General features: G+C 41.4%; 4 protein-coding genes across 6 annotated transcripts; 2 read left to right on the top strand and 2 right to left on the bottom strand.

Annotated features, from left to right (window-relative positions):
- Positions 1-2,521: 2,521 nt before the first annotated feature.
- atp6v0cb (ATPase H+ transporting V0 subunit cb) lies at positions 2,522-10,133 on the top strand. Its single transcript, XM_054599219.1, has 3 exons — positions 2,522-2,783; positions 8,031-8,214; positions 9,104-10,133. Exons 1-3 carry the CDS (start codon positions 2,711-2,713, stop codon positions 9,306-9,308), a joined length of 462 nt encoding a protein of 153 aa, XP_054455194.1. The 5' UTR covers positions 2,522-2,710; the 3' UTR covers positions 9,309-10,133.
- Positions 10,134-10,848: 715 nt separating this feature from the next.
- On the bottom strand, positions 10,849-13,886 carry nubp2 (nucleotide binding protein 2 (MinD homolog, E. coli)). 2 transcript variants are annotated; one of them, XM_054599162.1, is made up of 7 exons: positions 13,824-13,886; positions 13,194-13,309; positions 12,836-13,034; positions 12,410-12,564; positions 12,004-12,114; positions 11,716-11,785; positions 10,849-11,184 (listed from the first exon to the last, which is right to left on the bottom strand). In XM_054599162.1, exons 1-7 carry the CDS (start codon positions 13,855-13,857, stop codon positions 11,045-11,047), a joined length of 825 nt encoding a protein of 274 aa, XP_054455137.1. In that variant the 5' UTR covers positions 13,858-13,886; the 3' UTR covers positions 10,849-11,044. The 2 variants fall into 2 exon arrangements, with proteins under 2 accessions (XP_054455137.1, XP_054455136.1); XM_054599161.1 differs by lacking the exon at positions 13,824-13,886 and adding an exon at positions 13,571-13,790.
- A 690-nt stretch (positions 13,887-14,576) lies between these two features.
- On the top strand, positions 14,577-20,339 carry spsb3b (splA/ryanodine receptor domain and SOCS box containing 3b). The gene is made up of 7 exons (XM_054598845.1): positions 14,577-14,701; positions 16,633-16,768; positions 17,492-17,672; positions 17,918-18,105; positions 18,262-18,364; positions 19,042-19,167; positions 19,251-20,339. The coding sequence occupies exons 1-7, from the start codon at positions 14,661-14,663 to the stop codon at positions 19,787-19,789; spliced, it is 1,314 nt and encodes a 437-aa protein (XP_054454820.1). The 5' UTR covers positions 14,577-14,660; the 3' UTR covers positions 19,790-20,339.
- Positions 20,340-20,363: 24 nt separating this feature from the next.
- LOC129091279 (probable crossover junction endonuclease EME2) lies at positions 20,364-23,447 on the bottom strand. Of its 2 annotated transcripts, XM_054598844.1 has the most exons (8): positions 22,905-23,447; positions 22,300-22,421; positions 22,073-22,159; positions 21,860-21,984; positions 21,640-21,718; positions 21,335-21,450; positions 21,044-21,232; positions 20,364-20,837 (listed from the first exon to the last, which is right to left on the bottom strand). In XM_054598844.1, the coding sequence occupies exons 1-8, from the start codon at positions 23,356-23,358 to the stop codon at positions 20,681-20,683; spliced, it is 1,329 nt and encodes a 442-aa protein (XP_054454819.1). In that variant the 5' UTR covers positions 23,359-23,447; the 3' UTR covers positions 20,364-20,680. The 2 variants fall into 2 exon arrangements, with proteins under 2 accessions (XP_054454819.1, XP_054454817.1); XM_054598842.1 differs by lacking the exon at positions 20,364-20,837 and having other exon boundaries at positions 20,971-21,232; positions 21,640-21,721; positions 22,905-23,445.
- Positions 23,448-23,586: the final 139 nt, after the last annotated feature.

Genomic DNA, 23,586 nt, shown 5'->3' with positions numbered 1-23,586 from the left:
ATCTATTAATACCCAAAACTACAGTATGTTTCCAATTTAAACATTTTGAAAGATCTTTCCTTCAAAGAAAAACTTGCATATAGTAGAAACATTCAGTTGGTAGGGAAAACATCTTCATTTAAACTCAGCACTAGTTTTTAATAAATACATGAAATGTTTCAAATTGCATATCTATAGTATGTAGGTCTAACACTAACTGTGACTCCTAAATCACTCATGCACACTTCTATTTTTGTTTGGATGTCTCTCTTTTGTGGAAGCAGACAGTGAACGGCATGACTGGAAATATTTAACAGAGATGAGTCAGACATATCTACAAATATATCCGTGAAAGCCTCCTTCCATAGTCAGCTTTACTGCATAATTAATTTAATTAAACTTACTGTTTAAGTTCTATAAATTGTTTAAATTTGCTAAACACACTACAAATTGTCCAACTGACATCCTCCAAGCCATGTCAATACTGTAGATTAAATTAGTTTTAAAATGTATGGCCAATTCATTTGCAGTGGGTGTGGCACAAGCTAACGCATCCGAAGCAATGTAGTATCTTGGATAGCAACGTGTTGGAGTAATTCCTTCTTTACGGTAAGTGGTATTGACTCCGTGTAGCCGAGGCTGTGCTGTTTATTCAGGATTCCCACTCTGCTAATCGCACATGCACTGCTATATTTAGCTGCTCCTTTGGGTGTTGGTCTGGCCCATCTCCTGAAAACCACGCTTTCCAGCCTCAAGGAGTAAGATGCTTAAGTCTTTAACGCTACACTGAGATGGGACTCTCCTTCACCAGCCCACGCCAATCACATAACAAGGGGCGTTGGACGGGGGATTAAGACGCAGACTAAGGAGGGCCCGACGAGAATTTTTTGGTCTCACAGACTGAATATTTGAATCTGGTTATTGGAGGGAGGGAGGTCTCTGATTACATGTCACAAATAATCCTTATGAACATATGTTCTTCAATAACAATAATCAATTTCAATTATTTCTTTAGGGCTGATTTTACATCAGAAATCAAAGATTTTCCATTAATTAATTAAAATGCAGCTTCTCCATTTCCAAAACATTTCTCACATTTCCCGCTGACTTCCTTTCGATCCTAGGCCTTTCTAACATACAGACTGTCTGTTGATGAAGGAAATGACGGATCTAGATCTAAGCACAAAGGTATAGTGTACATGAATGACTGGTCGCAAATGCTCTGCTGTGCATCCTGAATGCTATCTTGAATCATGCCCTTGTGAGAATTTCTCACATAGTTCCCTGTTTCCCTTCCTTAAAGCACCATCTCAGAGACCATCCATCAAAAAAAAAAGCTGTGCTCTTACAACCTTGATTATGCCACTCAAGCACAAGAGCAACCCTCTAATCCTTGCATCCATCCGCCCAAAGCAAACAGGAAACAACAATGTATAGGTACATGGGCTATTATATTGCTGCATGTTGTCAAATAAGATAGAAAGGATAGAAAGGCGTCATACATATCCACCTATAAGAGACAGCCTGGGTCTGTGAGTGTTCTGTCAGTCAGCGGGGAGAGAGAAAACCAAGTGAAAATAATTTAATCTCATTCATTGTGACCTTTTTGTTATTAATGCAGCAGGATGGATGGATGAAGGAAGGAAGAGGCATGGGGACTGCACAAGCTCTCTCTGACTCACACACACATCACTCCCATGATGTCCTAGCTCCATCTACCCCTCCTCTTTCTGCATCTCTCAGCCTGCTCATGCTGGGAGCTAGTGTGTGACGGGGATTCTCGGATCCCTCCCCCCACCACACACACACACACACACACACACACACACACACACACACACACACACACACACACACACACATTCAACCATACACACTTAGCCTCAAATTCTCTCACTCTCATGCTCCACGTTGCTGCATATCACAGCTGACTGTAAATCACCCTCTGCTGCATGGTGGAGTCCTGGTGCAAAATGCAGAAATGTGTTTAAACATATGCAATTTAGGAATTTCAGTGGCCCTCTTGGAGAGGTTACTTCAATCAAATGCGAGGGTCTCTTGGAGCAATGCATTAATGTACGATTTATAATGTAATAAGACATTTAAAATAAAATGTGTATTTTTCTTTATTTTCTTTCCTTGTTGTGTATTATAACACAAATACATAGTCCCATCAGCCCAGTAGTGTCTCCACACCCTCTCCCATCCCCATCACTTCATCCCATTGCTTTTGAAGGGTGAATGCGTTGATATCAGAGGGGAAGCCTGCAGCGGAGCACACCAAAGGGATGCCTGATAGGGGTGACCCTTAAAAAAAAAAAGAGAAGAATAAAAAATGTAAAACACTTTATTTGTACTGAATAAGTTATTTATATATTTTTTAAATCCATATATATTGTTTCATATATGCATCGTGTAGCACAGTGTATTGTTAACGAACTGTTTTAGTACGCCCCCCCCTCCCCACACCCCCACACCCAGTCGACGATTGGTTTGACCCGTACGACCAAGTCAGGTGACATTTTCCGCTTCGCCATTTTGTGCTGCTGCGCCGGGTATTTATCTGAAGAGTCGTGACTGCCCCGTTTATACTGCTAGTTAGGTTGTCAGACGCTCCCCGCTGTTCTCTCGCTTCAAGCCTTCGATAGGTTTCGCTCAGTGTGACTTTTGAGTCGACGTCAGTAATTCATTTTATACATATTAAGTTTATTTTTATATCGTGTGAGCAAGAATGTCGGCCGAAAGTCCCGAATACTCTCCGTTCTTCGCGGTGATGGGCGCCTCCGCTGCGATGGTGTTCAGCGGTAAATATCACAAGACCACCACCTTTTTTTTTAAATATATTTGAGCTGTCTGATTGACTGTGGATTCACTGCTAACCCCCTTTTTTGCATTTGCATCATTTCCAACAGGGTACCTTGCGTTGTCAACCCCGGTGCGTGTCTTGAAGCTTACTTGTGAAAGACGCCCGCTAGCCTCTTGCTAACGTCGCAATGCTAATCTTGAGCTGTCACTCATGGAGACTTAATCGATAGCTCGGGTAGCCAATGACTTTGATTAGTCTTAAACTGACAATATTTCGTTAGTATTAGTAAGTTAATGCATTTGTCTCTGCCAGCCTTAATGCTTTGATCACAGACCATAACGACTAGTTAGGACTAGTTAGCTAGGCTAGCCGATGACTGACGTAGCTTACGTTAGCTCTTACGTTAGCTTATTTCGGTCCACTCTTCATTGGTGGGGATTTTTACCTAAATGCAAAGGACAACGGTGAAAATGTAATGCCAACTGTCTTATGAAGGCATTGCACATTGGTTAACAGTAATCTACTCAGGTGTCAACATATATTATATTTATCCTCTGCTTGTTAGCTTTCTGAACCTTTTTAATAGAAAATGTTTAATTTGGTTCAAATCCCATTATTTCCTTCCAGACGTCACAGTCCTGCATGCAGGGTGTAAAAGCAATGGGTGATAATATTCACACATTATTTAAAGGTAGCTGTTCTTTAATGTAGTGGAGAACATTAACCAGTGACATCTCGATTCTGGTTGCTATTATGCAACAATCTGTCAAATAGATTAGAATTATCTTATTTAATGCAAATTATTTTTTATTAGAAAATCGCCTTTTACCTTCGCAGAAAACCATAGAAAGCAGAATCAGCTGATTAACTTCCTTATTGCTCAAGGGAATGACACAAGGTCACATGATAATCACATGACGAGACTTCTGACTGGGAATTACCATCTGGCTGCCGCTCTTGTGAAATGTTACTATAAAGGCAAAAGTTAAAAGCTAGCAGTGAACCTGTTCAAAGTCAATATGGCTCATTTTAAAAACCGAAGAATGGTGTAAAACCACTCTTATCAATGTTTTGGATAGAAAGTACCAAGTGGCACAGAAAGTGAACTTTGAAACTAGCTTGTTTTATTATTGGTCATACTTGTTTTATGGATCCTTTCCTAGTTTATTATTTTTCTTAAGTTAATCTTGGACAAGGGCCACATCATGTGCCAGTGGTATGCTCACAGCAAAGCTCTACATGTGATGAGGGTGACTGGTGGGATGGGTGCAGCACCAATGAGAAATTGACAAGCTAATTGACCATGTTGCAGAGGGCTTGACCCGCTGTAGCTCAGGCGTTATGGCAAAACTGGCTCGTTTATGGTGGTGAATGGTACATCGTTTTTTTTATTGGTGGAAATCACCAGTGAATGTCTATAGTGTAGACCTTTAAATATATTTACACAGATGTTTTTCCACCAGAATGTTATCTTACATTCTGTTCCCATCTTTTAGTTTGTCTTAACATATTTATATCTATCTATATATTTATACATCCACATTCCTATTTAATAGTAAGTGAAATTAATGTTTGTTTTAACAAAACACCTGATTATTGCTGTTTGAGGCGTTAACATTGGCAGTACAATAGGGCATCACAGCTGATAATGTAAAAAAGTCCCATGATGAAACTACAGGATTTTATTATGTCAGCCCTACTAGGAAATGAGGTTTAATGTGTAGGGATGGGCAAAGGCAGCATGGCTGTGGTGTTTCATGAGGCTAGCAGTAGTACTAGTCTGTGGTGGTGAGGGAGTGACAGCTGGGGAATTAGCTACTGGGAGGGGATCATGCTGGCACAAAGAAGGGATGTTGCATCGGTGGTATGATGGGGACACTTGATGATTCAGACTTAAGTGTTGAGGATCTGCATGTGTTATGGAGTCATTTATAGGAAAGTGTAGCTGGTGTTTCTCACTTTGGTGTACACCATAGACTGTATAAGTGGACCTAGTCTTCGTGATGACACCCATTAAGATTCGGACCGCCATTTGAAGCCTTGAGTTTGCCGATTTTGCGGTCGCCATCTTGGATTACAGATGTTGCTATGTTGTTTTTTTGGCAACAGATAAATGGAAGTAACCATATTTGGAATGCTGAGTAGTGACTTGACTGACGCGTACTCCGCTCTATGGTCTATTTTACTCTGAAAGGGACCATAATCAACTAAATGAACATCATGCTGTATTGAAGAAAACCTGAAAATAGCGATTTAGACCATAAACTCATGTTCCCAATGTTTTCTGAGGTAATAAATCAATTGAGAAGTAGGGAAATTTTCTCATAGAGTTTCATACATTCGGGCTTCTTTTTGCAGCCCGAAATAACTTGCTGCTCCACAGCATCTGCCTTTTCCAATTGCCTGTGCAATTGTTGGTATGTGTGTTCTCAGTGGCATAGCACTAACACATAATTTGTCAACTAGGAAGTTATTTTATGCTTTCAGATTTTTGACCTTTAAATGACATTCAGATGATCAATCTCTCTCCAACACACACACTTTTCAATGGAGAGGTTTAATTGGTGATAATGGGATGATACAAACATCCAACTTCTGATGCCATAGATAATGTCAAAAAGTCTTTATAATTTCTGCATGCAGTCTCATTTTTTTTACACACGTGTGCACTGCAGCTAGCAAGCACATTTCCAAGACAGGGAAATGCTTTTACTACTATGACCTTAACCATTTTGTAATTCAGAGTACTTCCCTATTCGCCCATTATTCAGAGCACACAAATCTGCTGTCTACTGCGTGGGCATATTGCATGCAAGATCATCCCTAGCTGGAGGCACCTCCTACTGTAGCATCACAAGACGTCACAGGGGCATCCCATTCATCAAATATACTGCAGGGAGGAAAAAAGAAATGGGGAGGGGGAGCTCTTCACCTAAGCTGAGGGGATTAGGATTAATACCCAGAGGTGGTGCCTCCACGGCACTGCAGAACCTCCCTGCCAGACACCGGACCGTTAAGTCAGGTCACAATGGCAATATTTTAGGTTTCTAGTGTTTCTTGATGAGCCCTCGCCTGTCACACCTCAGTGAGGCCAAGCTTATCAAGAAAGAATGGAGGCGGAGGATAACGTTACTGATGGTAACCTGTAGTTCTGGTTATTAATGGATGGCTAAAAGAATTGTCTCTTCAGAGGATGGCATAGGTGTTTTCAGAATATTGTCCCCATAAAAGTGTTTGTATATTGCTAAATTCAAGGGTTTGTTTTTTGGGGGGAAAAAGGTTTAAATCGGATCTGTTATCTGGGTCAGTTTTTTATATTGAATGACTGAGCTTGGTTGTCTGTACTTCTTCAAGCTGCTGTAAATAAATGTGTTTGATTTGTTGTATTTAAACAATTTAGTCCCCCAGCAAAGAGTTTGGCACATCAACAGAGTCAAAATAAAAAAATGTTCTTGTGTCGTTGTTTGAGAAAACGGTGCTCAGCTTTACTCAAACACATCCCTGTAGATGGGCAGGAGTGATTTAACCTTGTATTGATAGCATCAGTCTAGTGGTGAATCGTTGTACGTAGTTGGGGCCATGGCTGGCTGCCATGTGCACATTTAAAGATTGGTCTGCATTATCTTCCTTTTTCCTCTAGATCTATTTGCCAGAAGGCCTCAAAGCTAGTCTTTTAGTTAACCAGAACTACCTCCAGGCTAGCTCAACACATTGTCCCAAGAAATGAGAAAACAGGGCAGGGTTCCTATGTATGCACAAGGCTATCCAAGATTATATCTCCAGAGACTTTCCACATTTCATCATCATTATGTTGGCTACAAAAAGGCAAGAAAGCTGCTCCGCCAGGTCCTTATTTATACAGCAATGGTAAGACGAGATTGGCACGTTCATTTAGGGATGGATTTTTGCTCACTTTTTTTTTACGACATTGCCTTGTAACACAGTTGATGTTTTTAACCCGGTTACATAAGATTAAATGACAGTTATGCAGACATGTTTTTCTCTGTTCACAAATAGCATACAACCCACAACCAGTTTTTTTGACATGTTGAGTCAATGCAATAGAGAGCCCACAGGGTGCAGATGGCTATATTTAGCATCAAAGCAACATCTGTAAATCTATGAAAATAGGAAGTGTCCTCAACTCTGCTAGAATGAATATCTATCTATCTATCTATCTATCTATCTATCTATCTATCTATCTATCTATCTATCTATCTATCTATCTATCTATATATATCATTAAAAATATGTTTACTGCTGCTGGAAAATCGAAGAACTACCACAGCATGTAAGGACCAATATATTAGATGTGTGTTGAGTATTGCAAACAACTTGTTTGTCTGTTCTGTGCACATGCTGTTTTTTTCCTTATCTGAATCAATGGTCTAAGGATACAGGGGGTCTTACGCTGTACCGATCGAAACCCCCTTGAGGAAAATTTGTGATATTATGCTATAAATAAAATCGAGTTGTCTCTGTCATCTCACCTGGAAGCTATTCAATTCTTTGTTCTTGTGTAAATTATACTCAGTTCTTAATAGGTGTTTGCTTTTCTATATTTGGTTACATATGCTTTTCTAATTTTAGAACGGGTGTATTATTGATGTTTCTCTTTCACCCTCCTCCTGCAGTCAGACTTGGGCGAGTGTGACGCAGGTGGCACTATGCTTTCTCCTCAGCGTCACAGGCTGACGGAGCTAATATGCTGATGAAGCTTTTTGCTCTGCTTTCCTGTAACATTACAGCGACGCTATTCACAGCCCTGGTGCCCATCCTGTACTCATGCTCTCTCTGGAGATGTGGCATCCTGCTTCTCTTGTGATGTCAGCAGTTCCCCTGTGTGCCTAAACCTAATGAGGCTATTTCATTCTGAGAGTGATTAACAACTCTGCAGCGGCCTGGCAGGGTCCATTCTGAAATTGGCAGGGGCTGAAGCAGTTTGAATAGATGAGACATGACATGTGACAGAGCACATTTTAAGACGCAAGAACACGATTGGTTCTTTCCCTTTTTTAAACACCAGCAAAATTCCCCTGATGGAGACATGTTGGATTTTTAAGGGGAACAGAAACTAACAGTTGTTGTATTGTCCATCCATCTGTTATTTCAGTTCTGCTTCTTTATTCAGCTGGTGCCTCTGATTTCTGATGTCAGTCTGCTGGCCTATTGTCATTTGCTGTGTGTGCGCTGCCCTGTTTATTTAATAAAATTATCTTTTCTCTCTCTCTCTCGTCCCCGTCAGCCCTGGGAGCAGCCTATGGCACAGCTAAGAGCGGTACAGGGATCGCCGCCATGTCAGTGATGAGGCCGGAGCTCATCATGAAGTCCATCATCCCAGTGGTCATGGCGGGTATCATAGCCATCTACGGCCTGGTAGTAGCAGTGCTGATTGCCAACAACATCTCAGAGAAGGTCACCCTCTACAAGTGAGTTCAGCCATATTGTCATACATTTGTGTTGTCTACATTTCCTTTTCAGTTTGTCAACCCATCTCACACAAGACTGCAAGAGACAACACAGAGTAGGAAAATACTTATTTACTCTGTTCTGAGGCAGTAGTGATATGTCTCTGTCACTTGTTATGAAGAGCCTGAAGGGAACCAAAACAAATATATATATATATATATATATATATATATATATATATATATTTTACAATACATATTTTTCCTACTAACAAAATTAATCTGTGTAGCCGTCAACCTACTACTCTACAATGGACACAGCCAGTGTAGTTAAATGACTCCGACTGCAATTTTAATTTTGTCATATTGCAAATGCTTAGGACAGAGTTCAACTTTCTGTCTTGCTCTAATGAGGTCATTTCCTCTCTGTGCAGCAATATGAGTTCTGAAATTTTTTTAAGAATTACGACAAATAGTTCAAGGGCACAGAGGCATAATAAAGATGCACCAGACTTAATCTTTAAATCTTACTGGTATTTATTTTAATAAAATATCTATGATGACTTATGTGTGCACTCTTTACACTATAATTACATTTTAGAAAAAAAATAGTGTACATAAACATTCATCACAGGGTTGTTGTTGGAACAGTTTGAAAACTTGAAAGTAATAACCAGTAAAACAAGCAAAAGCCATAGTGGATATGGTTAGGGCTGTAGGCAGCAGACTGGTTTAGTGTTGGGCCAAACTCAAACCTTCAACACCTTTTACTCTGCTGCCCTGCTGTATGACAGGCTCTGACCACAGTTGCACACAGTCACATGCAAGTTTAAATGTTTTCGATCGCTTAAACTGTGAATCCAGATCATCAACGTCCATTTTGCTGACGAATACTTGTGTGTGTGTTTAGGAGTTTCCTCCATCTGGGAGCTGGGCTGAGCGTGGGCCTCAGTGGGTTGGCAGCAGGCTTCGCAATCGGCATCGTGGGCGACGCGGGCGTGAGGGGAACAGCTCAACAGCCGAGGCTTTTTGTTGGCATGATCCTCATCTTGATTTTCGCAGAGGTCTTGGGTCTCTACGGGCTCATCGTTGCCCTCATTCTGTCCACGAAATAAACACCCAAACATCTCCACTACAAGATCTGTCCTTTATGTTGCTGCTGGAGAAAAAAAGTGTAAAACGGGGAAAATAATGTAAAAATTCTTCCACTCAAGATGAAAGAAGTGAAGGCAGGGGAAAAAAAATGAATTAAAATGGCTACATAAATATGGTCTTATCTCAAACAATGTGTACAGTTGTCCCAATTTGATAGTCAACTTGTAAATGCGCAATGTAGTGATTTGTCTGTCTTGTGTGCGTGTGTTTCAAAATTGTATGATGAAGATTCCTTTTTTCCCTCCACTTATTTCAGGCCTTGAGGCCAGCTGAGGCCGCTTAGCCTCTGGTCTTAGAGCACTGACCAAAGGGCCGCACAGCTTTCTCTCCTCCCGTATCAACCTGGGAGTTGACACTATTTCTGCATTAATCTTGAGGATCTATTTGTAAAGAGAAATGTATATGGACTTACGATTTTCTTCTTTTTTTCTTTTTTTTCACTGATTTTATTTATAAGAAATTGTTCATTGAACTGTTTAATGCAGCAAAGTCTTTAATTCCCCAGGATATATTATACATATATACAGACATAAATATCTACATAGATAGATTTAATGCACTGTGGGTTAATTGTGATAAGTGGTTGGAATTCCTCTGGATGTAACTCTTGGTTTAATAATTAAGATTGCCTTTAGTATGTTGCTGGTAAAGTGGGAGTTTTGTGTGTAGCTGTATTCTAATCATTACGCAAACATTCTCAAACTTCAGTGTTTTTCCTGTAGTACTGCTGTTTGCATTAAAGGTGTGTGTGCCCCGTGTTGGGTCTCACAAGTGTAATTTCCAAATTTCATCTCCTTCCATCTTATTCACCCCCCCCTCCCATCTTCATCTGTGGCTGTACTTCATCTTTTCCACATTCCAGCCATTAAGATCCTGCATGGGTTTCAGTGTTTTGTTGCTGTTGGATATGAAGCTGAGGAGCAGGCTAGTTTCAGGAGACTTAATCCAGATCAAAAAGATGGTTTAGTGTTGTATACTTCCTCCAAAAACAAACAAAAAAATCTTTACATGACACAAAAGACGTGATAGTATCTTTTGTAGCACGCAGCAAGAATCCAATGAGATAGTGTTCAGGTTTGGTCTAGTTTCACTGACTGGTTCAATTTGATCTGGAGTTTGTTTTTCCTGAAAATGGATCTGCTGCTGACGCATTTACTAAAGCGCCAATCTACAATCCTGTATTACCACTGATATTGAAGTTATCCTGATGTGTCCACATGTGTGTCACAATCAAATTAAAGAAGATTCCAACTTAGTTTTGACTGGCTTCACACACAAAGTGTATTAAGTACTGTGTATTTTAGAGCGACACATTCTAAGTCTTCTACAGGCAGCATGATTTATCATAAAATGGTATCTAGACAATAAGCTGAGTTGCAGTTTTACAGTACCCGTGTGTTCCTGTTTTGCTCTGCGGTGAGCTGTTAATTTTCACATTGTGGTTAACGCCTCAGGAACGGCAGCACAGAAAGATGACTGAACACAAAGCCTTTGTTCTGTTAGCAGATGGTTATTTTATATAATGTATAAAACAAGATAATGAGTAAATAGTTTTAATTGTGTTAAACTGTACAGGACAAATATGCAACACAGAAATCAGCATAATTATATCTGCACAATGTATACAATTTCTACATTATACAGAGCATATATGCCAACATGTAAACACAATGCAGACATTCTAAACATTCACATCTCATGCTGTTTGGAGGCTGTCGAGCAGAGTTTGAGAAATGCTGCTGATGGCACTGAATGTGGCGCTCTCTGGAAATGACTCTATGAAGTCTTTTCCCTCCTCTATACTGGTGCTGAGCAGAGGATCCAGGGGCACAGAACCTGAAACAGAGAAGACATATTGATGATCACCTGAACCAATTATTAGCACCACTGCAGTTTCTCAGCAACCTCGCGCCTGAAAGGTAACCCTTCCAAATGACATACTAATTAATGAGGGTCAGTAGTGAGAATCAAGTGGATGTTGAGGGGCATTGACTTATCACATACCCGCATGGCTAAAGCTATGCAGCACTACAGCTGCCGTGTAACTGCCACAGGGAAGCTGAATTAGCTGCATCATTACTCAAGACATTGATCTGCACACAAAGCGGATAACCGCTGAGGGCAGCCATTCAATTATCTATTAATTTGATCAAGAATTAATGATGAGAATGTATAAGCCCTCGCCGAGGTATTTTAAATTCGCTGCTGCTTTGAAATCTGGATCGACCATTTTAGCATCACGGCAATCATGTTAAATGCCTCCTGAATCATGAATGGAGGGTGAGGAGTGATGTGCTGTTAAGGTGTGTTGTGACACCATGTGGCTGGAAGCCAACATTACATGTAAATCAATCCCTCCCATCTCACCTAGGAATGTAGATCCAGTCAACTTGGCTAACTCTTCTCCTCCACCTTTTGAGAATATATTGCTGCACTCCTGAAAAGAGAGAATAATTATTCAAATGGATATAATCAACTCTGACCAAAAAATAAATAAATAGTGGATGTATTTTACTAATTGAGAACGCGTTTCAAATTGGAGAACAGCAATTGATTTGCAGATGACATTTATATCCTTGACGTTCATTACTGTAAAGACATTTTAATAAGAAAGTATTGGTATTACACATCTGAATTGTATGAAAGTTTACATACTGAGCAGTGTGGACAAACAAATCCACTCATGTTCTCGATGATGCCCAGGATCCGTACACCTGTCTTTTTACAAAAGGTGATCTCTCTCCTTACATCCCCCGTGGATACCGCCTGTAGCCAACACAAGAAAAAAAAAAAAAGAACAATTGTCACTGGATGTCATGCAATTTACAAAAGGTTTCTGGTTAGAGTCCAGTTAAAGGAAAGTAATTGGATCTCAATCTCAGCAAATCTGGGTCACATAGACAACTGCGCCAGTTTGGTTTCTCTTTAACCTTACTTCAAAACACATGAAGGACCATATATTGTATATAGGTCACAGCCAAAACTCAATTTGTGAGGTTATTTGTCAGTGTGAGTTAGCCTCCTGTTATGGACAGGTAGGTCCCTGAAGACTAGTGGGTACCTGAGGTGTGGTGACCAAGACCGCTCCATCCACTCTGTGTTTTTTGAGGTTCTCCAGCACTGCCAAATGTTCGTCTGATGTCCCCGGTGGCGTGTCCACCAGCAGCACATCCAGCTCCCCCCATGCTACATCTGACACGAACTGGGCTATCATAGCTGTGGGACAGGACGCAAAGAGATGGAAAAGATATGTTTGGAAAAAGAGAGCGAGCACAGAGGTTTGTGTTGAGACATAGATGTTAAAGCAGACAAATAGAATATCACAATAATTACTTTAGAAGTGTGTGATTGCGTCAAATACAATAATATTTTAAGTATACTGGTATAGACACATACAATAAGTGCTGCGCCCACCTTATAGGTCTACTAAATAGTGTCGCTGACCGGTAGTGGACTGGACCAGTACATTTTGGATAATATAGCTAACCTGTTTTCTTGGGCCCCCTCCATACCACTGCTTCATCCGGGTCCTCCAGCAGGAAGCCAATGGACATAAGGGCGAGGTTCTTCTTGGCATCGGTGTAGACTGGCACCCATCCTGAGTCACACTGGTGCACGTCAGGCCGGCCCACGTTGAGCATACGGGGGATACTGGGTCCACACAGGTCCACGTCCAGGATGCCAACCTGAGGAACACAGACTCATGTCAGTCAATTTACTGATGGTTAGAAACAGTTTGACTATTTAATATAAATCGTTCAGAGTAATGTGATTGAACAATGCATCATAACCACATATTGTCTTAACAGGGGTAACACAAACACTCAGCTGGTCTTGGAGCTCACCTTCTTGCCGGCATGCCTGAGAGCCAGTGCTAGCTCTGTGGTGATGGTGCTCTTGCCCACGCCGCCCTTCCCTGACAGGACCAACACAACATGCCTGACCTGCGACAAGTTCCCGTCTCATATGGAAGGAGAAAGAAAAAGTTGGTAAGTTCAGCATGAATGCAGCAGATACTCAAATGGCTATTCCTTCATTGTATATGATTATTATGACACATCGGTCACGAGAGTTGGTACTTTGAACCGAAATAAGGCTCAGAGAGAAATGTCGCAGTTGGGGCAACCGAGTTCACAAGTTCAACATAACTGGGTTAGAGTTGCTTAAGAATAATGTTTTACGTTAGTTACTACGTCAGTAACAATAGTATATCTTTTCATACAAACAATATCTTCTCCGACGACATTAAAAACCCTGTCGGTCAGCTCCAACATTGTCACACAGCTGAATATTTAAAACTTAAGCCGACTTCCAATTAGCCTCCGCTAGCCCGTTAGCTAAGCTATAAATGTGTAACATGTCACAAGTGCAGTCGTTTCTGACAGCCGGCCACTCTGAAGAAAGAGGATACAGTTCGTTTACAAACGGACGAGTCACAATTAACCTGAACTTTGTAACAGGTAACGCAGACCTACCATTATTTGGTTCCATATTTTGGATTTGACTCATGCACGCTGCACAGGGCTCAGTTACTTCCGTAATCGTCACGCGTCAACTAGCAAATCAGAAAGCGCATGTTACACTGAAGTCCCGCCCCCCTTCCAAGGCCACCAATAGGCTGCCGATGCGCACCATGGTGCGTTCACCTCACCAGAGCCCGGTGACTCGCACCACAAACGCTCAACATGTATAGAAAAATCCTGTGCAAAACGTGATTTTTGTGTAAGTGTTTTAAATGGCTTTTAAGATGACAACTATCTCTACCAACAGCTTACATAGTTAGTTATGTATCAGCACATACAGCATGATCTTATAATCTAATTGTCCAATAATCTTGATATATGCGAAGCTACTTTAGAGTCGTGAGCCCCGCTTGGAAACATTATTTAGCAGTAGTTTATACTTGTACTACAATAGAAGTCTGGTGAATGGCTAATAAAAAAATACATCATCATTTCTGTCCCCTGGAATAGTGGTTTTCCGTCCTTCTTGTTTTCTTTCATACTTTTGCTTTTAAGCACTCGACGGGCATTCCCCTCTTTTGTTTTATCAAGTCAGCACACACACACATGTGGGTCACACATGGTGTCTTGTCATCATTGGCAAAACAGTCCAAAGGTATTAGATGGTTACTCCGCTAAATGAAAGAAAACCAAATAAATTAACATAAACTCCTCCCCTTACGCGTCGTATCCAATGAGCACACGATAAGGCGTGGTGAAGTAATGTTTACGTCTAGCTCGCTGCGCAGTGGGGCAGAGTGTGAACTCCACTTGTCACACAGTCCGATATAGAGACAAACAGGCATTCAAATGAGCCACTGCAAGACAGTTTATCGGACGACTACTGTAAGGTAAGAGCATAACTGCTGCTAGAATAGAGATATCCATGCTGTGCTGTGGTTGACTGGGTTTACTGGCTGAGTTAAGATGAAGATACAACAAAACAGCAAAACATCGGCTGAAGTGTAGAACTACTTGTTCCTTGAACAGACAAGTTGGGGCAAGACATTGGCAGTGTTGGGATTTTCAGTACTTTCATACCTGAAACATGTAAACACATGTCACTGTCCAACTGCGACTGAACAATGGCTGACAAAGTTACAGTAGTTTGTCTTGAGGTCTTGGTTGTCCAGATGATGCATTTACAGTAAGTAGGGTAAGGCCCAATTAAAGTGAGACTAGCTTCAGACTAACTAATCTAAATGATGGCAGTTATCTCCTGCACCTGCTTGCAAAGCAGTCACCAGCTGCTGTGTTCAGTGGTGGCATTAACAATGGTATGCAATCAGGTTGAGGTACAGCATTTAGTAAAGAGAGACTCTTGTTTAGGTGTCAACTGCGTTACCATGATATAGAACAAATATATGATACTTGTATTATGGAGTAAAATACTATTTTACTTATTCAAGTAATTTAATCAAAACTTGGTTAATTGTGAACAGGGACACATTTGAGAAAATCACAGCAACTGAGGCAATTGATTGTAATGATTACTGGTTGTGAAAGTTCAACACAGATAAGATTTAAAGCAAACATGATGTTTTTGGTCAATACGTCTGGAAGCATATAGTGTGAAGTTACCAAAAATAGCCAACTAAGTATTATGCTTGTGTCCTACTGTATAAAAACTATTTATTGCCAATTAAGTTTTTGTTTTTGTAATTGCATCAACTTCCCTGATTGTTATTGCACATGCATTTTTCATGTTTATTCTGTTATACTGTCACTTTGGCACACTGTGTCATGCTTTAAATTACATTTCCCCTAAAGTTTCCTCAGAAGTAGATATGCCACTTATGAAAAATGTCTCATTCTTCTTACAGAATCAGCAAATCCACTTTCATTCTACTTTCTTATGTAATAAATTAAAGTTGCAACATAGTTATGCAGGGACAGTCAATATTAGCACAAGGATATTAGAAGATGTTGTTTATGATTTGTACACATTGTAGCCACTCATCTGTGTCTATCTGCAAATGAAGCTGCCACAGAGGCAGAGCACAGGGTTTGGTTTTAAAGGTTAATTAAGTGCATGGAAACATTTCCTGCTGCCAACTGCGGCATATGGTGCAGATAGAAATAGGTGATCTAGTGCACAAAGATCAGTCTGTAGGCTCCACACAAAGATATTTTGTAGCTTCACATTGACTGTAAGGAGAGTAAAGTTTTGTGAACACAGTGCTGTACTGAGAAAAGCCTAAAGAGAATGTTTGCTATTCACAATTTTAACTGAACTTATTTCAGTTGCCCAACAAGTTTGTGAGACATTGGACAACAACGCTGAGAATCACAGAGAGCTCCCACCTTTTTCGTGCAACCTCGCAAAAATTGGAATTACAAGACAGAAACAAAATCAAATGTATAATTTATCAGTCAAACTGCAGAAGCTACCATCTTCAAACTTGAAATAATGCCACCAGTTTAAGTTGATATACTCTAATCATTGGTTTAGGATATGTGTTCATTTGTTTAGACCTCATTTTACAGTTAAACTCATATTCAGCTGAATCTGTTTGTTGTTAAATCCCAGAAAGCCCTCTTCAATTTGAAATAGGGAGTTATTTATGTCTCTCTTCCTTGAAGACAGCCTGCTATGTTTCAAAAAATGTGTAAATAGATATGTCTAAATGTAATATGTCCAAAAACATTTTGACCTCAACAAACACATAAGCTGTAAACCAGGAGGTCAACATTGATCTTACTTGACATAAATAAAACATAGTACACGGCCTACTGCACCCATGCAAGCTGTTTGTAAAGGTGTTGGGTCTGTTGTTCCCAGAGCTGCTATGCTGAGAAGAGGCAGGAACGGCCGGGCTCGGCATGTGGCCTGGAGCGAGACACAGCAAGAGACAGAAGCCATGGCAGTGATCCAGACGTCGGATAGGCAGGAATGGGGAGGGCAGACAACGACGCAGGTGAGACAGGTTTATGGGGTGAAAAGAAAAGTTGAGCAAGGTGTGGAGTGGAATAAAAATGTAATCCCTAAAGGACCAGGAAATGCATATTTTATATATTTTTGGTAATACTGGATAAAGAGACACTTGCAAACACCGCTTGTAAGAAGATAAGAAATCCAAAGTTTGTGTCATCAAAACAAATATGTAATGACCAGATATGACGGATAATATCTCTACATGAGTACCAGTAGTTTTCCACTGGGCCTGTCCCCTGTCAGAAATGGCTGTGTGTAAGAGATGGCCAGGTCTTCAAAGGCAAGGAAAGGAGCCACAGTATTTTTGGAAGGGGTCTAATTTTACTTGCTGGCACACATGACTTCTGTAACCAATGGGAACCATGAACAGCTTTTAGGTAAAAGGACCTCTCGTTGAGTCTTTGAAACATGGCTCTCATTTGGTTCTTTGGATTATCGTTTGTTCAAGTTAGCAAGATTGAGTGATTTCATTTTTATAATTATAATTATAATTCAGTCCAGGCTCTTCCAGGTTGCTCTGTCTTGCCGCCACCAAAAGGTTATTCTTTACAAAAAGGCATCAGGGCTTCTAGTAGAATCTTTTAAAAGCTGAATACAATCCTTAGGCCCTCTCCACTGGATCTAATTACTTTCTCTGCTACCAAGCCAACAGCCCTGGACCATGGCCACGTTTATGAACTTACAAGATGCTGTTTGTATCAATCAGATCGGCGACGTGGAGTCCGAGGTGGATTACCTGGAGAGTCCTCAGGCCGTATCTGAGGTGGTGGCCTTGCCCAGCACAGTGCCGGTGATAGGGGAGTCTTTCTGCCAGTGTGACCGACAGGAAGAGCTCAGCCCTGGCTACGGGGTCACCAGTGACTGCCTCTGTGGGGAGGAGGACGAGGGTAAGCAAAAGCTGATGAATACATCAATACACAATATGAGCAAAACAGGATATGCTGTTAATTTGGCGTGTTGAAGTGGGCCGACTAATATCACAACATACAGCTTTCACAGTGTTATGAAAGTATTTGTGAGCATGTTACTACATATTCCAATCCATCCAATAGCTGTTCAGATAATTCAATTAACAAAGTACGAAATCATATCTATCCAGTTTCTATAGACGTCTGTGTGTTTGTGTTCCCAGGTTTTGACTGGGAGTGGGACGAGCACTCCAGGTCCTCTGGAGCCTTCCTCAGCTGTGACAACAGAAAGGTGTGCTTTCACTCAGACTATAGCTGTGGCACAGCGGCCATCCGCGGCACCAAGGAGCTGGCAGACGGCCAGCACTTCTGGGAAGTCAAGATGACCTCTCCTGTCTATGGAACCGATATGGTGGGTAGTATTCCGTTGTATAATAATGATCTTGTTATAGCAGGGGCCTTAAGATGTTTCTAAATCTCTGCTCGGCTTTTGAGGATCATTGCAATCAGTTCGTCTGGTGAAGATATAGAATGTTTTGATCCTGTTTTTATTGTTTTGTTGGTGTAGATGGTGGGGATTGGAACTGCAGAGGTGAATATGGAGAAGTTCAAATTCAGCTTTGGCAGCCTGCTGGGCCACGATGAAGACAGTTGGGGACTCTCCTACACAGGTAAAAGGGGCAGAATACAAGTTTGAAATATGCCATGAATTATCAGTGATATTTGAAACAGAACTGAGACTTTCTACCATTTTGAAAAGTTCAACAAAATACGACCCCTCGATTGGGAACCACTGGACTAAAGAACTAAACAACCAATCTGCATTTCAACAGAGACGGTTCAGAACAGGGACACCCCACTGAGAGTCAGTTTCCTGTATCTGTATCACGTGGGTTTTGCCACTGCCCCGCGCATTGTATGATGCATACGATCCAATGATGTATTATATGATTATATATCACACACACGGGGTTAAGGAATACCTTTATTCCTATTTGATACTTTAAGGCCATTCCCTGATATTACTTCTGCACTTTCACATTAGTAGGATTTTAAATGCATGACTTAGAGCAGTGGTTCACAACCTTTTTTATTAAATGACCTCTTCTCTATCACTGAGTAAACTGACGAAGTGACATATTTATAGGATATTTCACATTATATTCAATGCATAACAAAAACAGTAGAGAACAACTGATAAACTCTATAATTAACTTGCTTTGGCAACCCCCAATGGGTGGGAACCAGTGACTTTTTACATTGTAGTATTATTAATATATTTCTACATACTTCCTCCACCAAAGAAAATAAAAGACACATCCTGTTCCTTATCTAAATCTGTTTAAAGGACTCCTCCAGCACAAAGGGGACAAAGTGAAGTTCTCCTCTCGGTTTGGCCAGGGCTCCATCATAGGAGTGCACCTGGACACCTGGCACGGTACCCTGACCTTCTACAAGAATCGGCACTCTATAGGTACGTGTTTTTCTTTAATTCAAAGCTACATAAAAAAGCAAGAAAACTGCATTTTAGTCATGACTGCCTCGTGGTGTGTTCAGGTGTTGCTGCCACAAGGCTGCAGAACAAGAAGTTCTACCCCATGGTGTGCTCCACAGCAGCTAAGAGCAGTATGAAGGTGATCCGTGCCTGCTATACACCCACCTCCCTGCAGTACCTTTGCTGTGCGCGGCTCCGCCAGATGTTGCCCCGCTGCCCTGACGTACTCAGTGCTATAGAGCTGCCCCCGGGCCTGCGCACCGTCCTCCACGTAAAGCTAGGCTGGGTCTTCACCCTCAGCAGCAGCCCAGAAGCCTCGGAGCAGCACGAGGACTTGCTCGAGGATTTCGAGGAGGAGATGAGCCTGCCTTCCAGCCCCTGCGCCTCCCCGAGCCCAGCCTCCACCCTGAGGGCCTGCGCCTCCCCGAGCCCCTGCACCAGCCCCTTTCTCGACACAGTCCCATACAACTGCCCCTGTCAAATGTCACCTCAAACTCATCCCTGCACTTGCCGCTGCCCTCCTACTCCCCCCAGCAGCGACTACGACAGCTGCAGCTCTGAGCCGGAGGACTACCAATGCAAAAGATGCCGCTGGACATGACGTAGCAGTCACTACGTATTTAGAAGACAGCTATTCTACCATTGCCATCAACACATCTCCTGTTGAGAATCATGGAGATAAGAGCAATCTATTTTTTTTTAAGCCAACACTTCTTAATCCACAGTTTGGGTGGTTTCTTACTTCTCTTTTTTATACAAGTTTGTGATATTCAAACAATGGTGATGATTGAGGGGGAGGTAGTGAGTGACATCTGGGTCATATATTCAAATTCTATCATAGGGTTATTAATAAAAATAAGAATCTACAAGTCACTGTCTTTGGAAGGCATAACGTTTGCAAGATTAGGCTCTGACAAAAAAAAAAAAGAAACACTGCAAATCTATTTTTCTTTTTCTCAGGAATAGACTCCAGGGGAAAAGGAGTTGCTTTTTTTGATACTATGGAAATTGCATTTTGTAAATGTGTTTTGTAATCAACATTTGGCTTTCAACAATGGTTGTGTTCTTGCTTTACAAGAGGATTTGTTTTTTTATTTAGAGTTTGTTTATTACCTTTCTTAATGAGGAAATTCTCTAAAATAAAACACAAAATGAGGGTTCTGTTGCAGCTTATTTTATAGGCTATTTTACAAGTAAACAAAAAAAAGTAGTTCACCGAGGTTTCTCAAACATTACATCTTGCATTTTTACAACAAACAAAATATTGTTTCATAATTTGTTATTATACTAAATATATTCTGTTCCTGAAATCTTCTGAAGTTCAGATGAGTATAAATAGTGCTTTACTGGAAGGTGAACATGATATCAAAGGAATATTTTTAGCTTGTAAACATCAACATTATCACAATAGCAGCCAAGTGGTGACAAAGTGTCATTAGAGACCAGATTAATCCTCACTGACATCCGTCCATCTGGTTCTCAAGTGGTCAGATCAGTCCAGGACCAGCTGGGGATTGTGGGCAGTGAGGCAGCGGTAAACTCTAGCTGATATCTCCGGTCCTACTCGTCTCTCTTTACCTCCACTTTTCACTAAGAGACCAGCCAACAGCCCCTTTCTGTCTTCCTCTGACTCCAAGCTCTGGTACGCCCAAAAAAAAAACACATTAGAAATTGGTTGTTCTTTATACATCCGGAAAGGTTGCTAGATATAAATAGCAATAGAAAGCAACATAGTCTGTGTTGCTTTTTATTGCTTTACAATAAAGCAATTGTTACACACAGTGGGAATCCAGGCCACCCTCTCTATGCACTGAGCTCTACAAGGCCATACTGAAGCACAGTCAGATGGTGTACCTGCAGCAGCAGCTGAGGAGACGGGTAGGCTGCAGTCACAGTGGAGGCCACAGCAGGACTGACTCTGTTCAGCTGCTGGATCTGCCTGCTCCAGACCTCGATCAGCCCAGAGCCGTCCCTCTCCACCCGAACCCCACTGGCCCATGAACCGTCCACGCAGAAGGGCAGCTCTGCTCGCTCCGTCAGCAGTCTGGAAAAGACATGGAAGGACATCTTAAAAGTGAGGTTACGTTAGGCGGGTAACTTCTTCCTTGTGTGTTAATGGAAGGTAATGACATAAGTGGATGCGTACTTGAAAGGGCGCTTTGATAAGGCCTTGGTGACGGCACATACGTGGTTAGTGACCTCCTGCCAGCCTTCCAGGAAGACCAGGGTGATATTCTTGCAGAGCTGTAGGTACACAAGAACCTGGGGAGAAATGGAGACATTACCAAAGACACCCCTCTTAAATGATTAAAACTAATTGTAAATCATTAAGTGTGCAGGACTGGTATGTACAGTGTTACGCTCTCTGTTACCCTCTGAAACAGGTGAGTGGCAACATCTACAAAAAGATCATGTAAGATCAACTAATCCTCAGATATAGAGTAAACTGACCTCCTCGACGTCCAGGTTCTCCATCCCCGATTTGGATTGTAGCATCTCATCTAGTAAATGCACACCACAAGCATCGTTCCTGCTGGTAAGTAAACCAATAAGTCAGATCAGAGTGTGTATATGAAAGCTAACACAGAATAAGTGTTTAAAGTTAGTAAATAAGAAAGTAACTTAGAGTATTTACCTATCAGAGGCCACAATCACGGACATGTGCACTAACCTGTAATCTGGCTGAGAGTCTGTCACTAAGAGAGTGACCACCTTCTTTGCATCACGGTTGAGACACTCCAATATTGGACTGAGGAGAGACCCCATCCCTGTCTCCTCCCCATCACTGTCTAGCATCTGCAGTGGCAACAAAATAATATTTAGGAGGGCCATCATGTAGACTGGCATCAAAATTAAATTATTAAACCTTCTAAAGGTTGCTCACCTTCTTCACAGAGATCACCATGTCCACAAAGTCACTCAGACCCAGCACCACAGCCACTTGCTCCTCTTCCACCGATCCATCTTCCCCCTGCAAAAGACAAAACAGTAATGATCCCACTGGAGAAAGTAGAAAAGGTAATAATGTGATAGTAAGTATAAATACAGCAAATTAATAAATATAAAGCAGCCAGAATATGTTTTATTTTACGAGAAGCCTTTGGTGCCAACCTGAGGTAGATCTCTGATCCAGGTGATGCTGTGTGGGAGCTGCTGGCTCTCAATGGTAAACCTCCACTCAAAGGTCGCCAGGGTGTCCAGCAAGATGTCTGAGCCATCCTGTTGCAGAAGGGCTGAGAAAAAAACAGGCTTTTTTTCGATGAACAAACATGTGCATGAAGCATTCCAGTCTTATTGTCTTTGTGGAAGTAATACCCTGGTGTCTTTAATGGGTCCTTGTTGGTTCAGACATTGAAGCTTGTAGGTGGAAAATATTAATTGTCCTGCACGTAATTGTCATTGCTTCAAGTGTTCACATATTTTCTTATATATTTAATTAACATTAAAAACGGAGAGTCTTCCAAGTATTTCATACTTCTGTGTCAAATTCAACCAAAACAAATGAATGGAAAAATACTTTTTAATACATTTTGATATTTCCTAAAATTTAAATATCAAATAAAAATATTTTTACTTTAATCAATGTGTTTACAGTATGTGTATTTCGTAGCATCAATAAAAAAAAAAAAAAAAAGATAAATCCTTTTCTAACTGTGTCTCAATCTTGTCGGTGGAGGAAAAAAAATCCGACTGCACCTGAAGGCAGCATAGCGTACCTGGATCGAGGCAGACAGTCAGAGACTTCAGGCAGCTCTCTGGCCGCAGACGCTTCAGGTTTTCCGCAGCCTCCTTCCTACTCTGCTGCTCTTGTCTCCTCTCCTCCTTCTCCCGGGCTCTGGTTGCTCTCTGCCTCTCTCTCGCCTCCTTCTTCTCCCTTACTACCTGTCTGTCCGCCTCTATCTCCTCCTTGGTGCGACGTTTTCTCGCAGGGCTCGGTGTGCCATGCGGATCTGGTCGCGGGGGAGACAAAGCATTGATTTGGCTGCACTCTGTTTTTATGGGTGACGACGATGGGAAGGTTTTGCACTTGTGGTCTGAACTCTGATCCTCTGCAGTGCTGACCGTCACTATGTGACTGCTCTCATCACGTTTTAAATCAAGTTTTGTCTCAGCGTCGCTTCCCTCAGATTCAGATATTTCCCATGTTTTAACTCTACGCAACGCAGACATTTCCACATGTTATAAACATAATCAGACTCCTCAGAAACACCTTGAACGCATTGGAACCAATAGAATGGCAATGTTTATATCATCTCGATGGTGTCCGCTGAGGGACAAACGATGGTAAACGCGCATTTACCTGGTAGCCGGTTATAAACCTTTTCAAAGGAGACATAAAATAATCCTTTATTAGTCCCGCAGCGGGGACATTGACAGGATTACAGCAGCATAGATATA

Source organism: Anoplopoma fimbria, chromosome 5, assembly GCF_027596085.1.
Source record: "Anoplopoma fimbria isolate UVic2021 breed Golden Eagle Sablefish chromosome 5, Afim_UVic_2022, whole genome shotgun sequence".
Lineage (NCBI taxonomy): Eukaryota > Metazoa > Chordata > Actinopteri > Perciformes > Anoplopomatidae > Anoplopoma > Anoplopoma fimbria.
This window is presented reverse-complemented; position numbering and strand designations above follow the sequence as displayed.

Bases quoted from the DNA above. Each gene is read 5' to 3' on its own strand.
- atp6v0cb (XM_054599219.1), top strand. From the start codon at position 2,711: ATGTCGGCCGAAAGTCCCGAATACTCTCCGTTCTTCGCGGTGATGGGC. The intron at 2,784-8,030 runs GTAAATATCACA...CGTCCCCGTCAG, and splicing joins CGCTGCGATGGTGTTCAGCG to CCCTGGGAGCAGCCTATGGC. The intron at 8,215-9,103 runs GTGAGTTCAGCC...GTGTGTGTTTAG, and splicing joins GAGAAGGTCACCCTCTACAA to GAGTTTCCTCCATCTGGGAG.
- LOC129091279 (XM_054598844.1), bottom strand. From the start codon at position 23,358: ATGTCTGCGTTGCGTAGAGTTAAAACATGGGAAATATCTGAATCTGAG. The intron at 21,719-21,859 runs GTTAGTGCACAT...ACTTACCAGCAG, and splicing joins GACTCTCAGCCAGATTACAG to GAACGATGCTTGTGGTGTGC. The intron at 20,838-21,043 runs GGTACACCATCT...GTTTTTTTTTTG, and splicing joins TCTCCTCAGCTGCTGCTGCA to GGCGTACCAGAGCTTGGAGT.
- nubp2 (XM_054599161.1), bottom strand. From the start codon at position 13,622: ATGTTGGAGCTGACCGACAGGGTTTTTAATGTCGTCGGAGAAGATATT. The intron at 11,786-12,003 runs GTATGTAAACTT...CTCTCTTTTCAG, and splicing joins TTGTTTGTCCACACTGCTCA to GAGTGCAGCAATATATTCTC. The intron at 11,185-11,715 runs GTGAGATGGGAG...TCTCTGTTTCAG, and splicing joins GACTGGATCTACATTCCTAG to GTTCTGTGCCCCTGGATCCT.
- spsb3b (XM_054598845.1), top strand. From the start codon at position 14,661: ATGAGCCACTGCAAGACAGTTTATCGGACGACTACTGTAAG. The intron at 16,769-17,491 runs GTGAGACAGGTT...TGTATCAATCAG, and splicing joins GAGGGCAGACAACGACGCAG to ATCGGCGACGTGGAGTCCGA. The intron at 18,106-18,261 runs GTGGGTAGTATT...TTGTTGGTGTAG, and splicing joins CTGTCTATGGAACCGATATG to ATGGTGGGGATTGGAACTGC.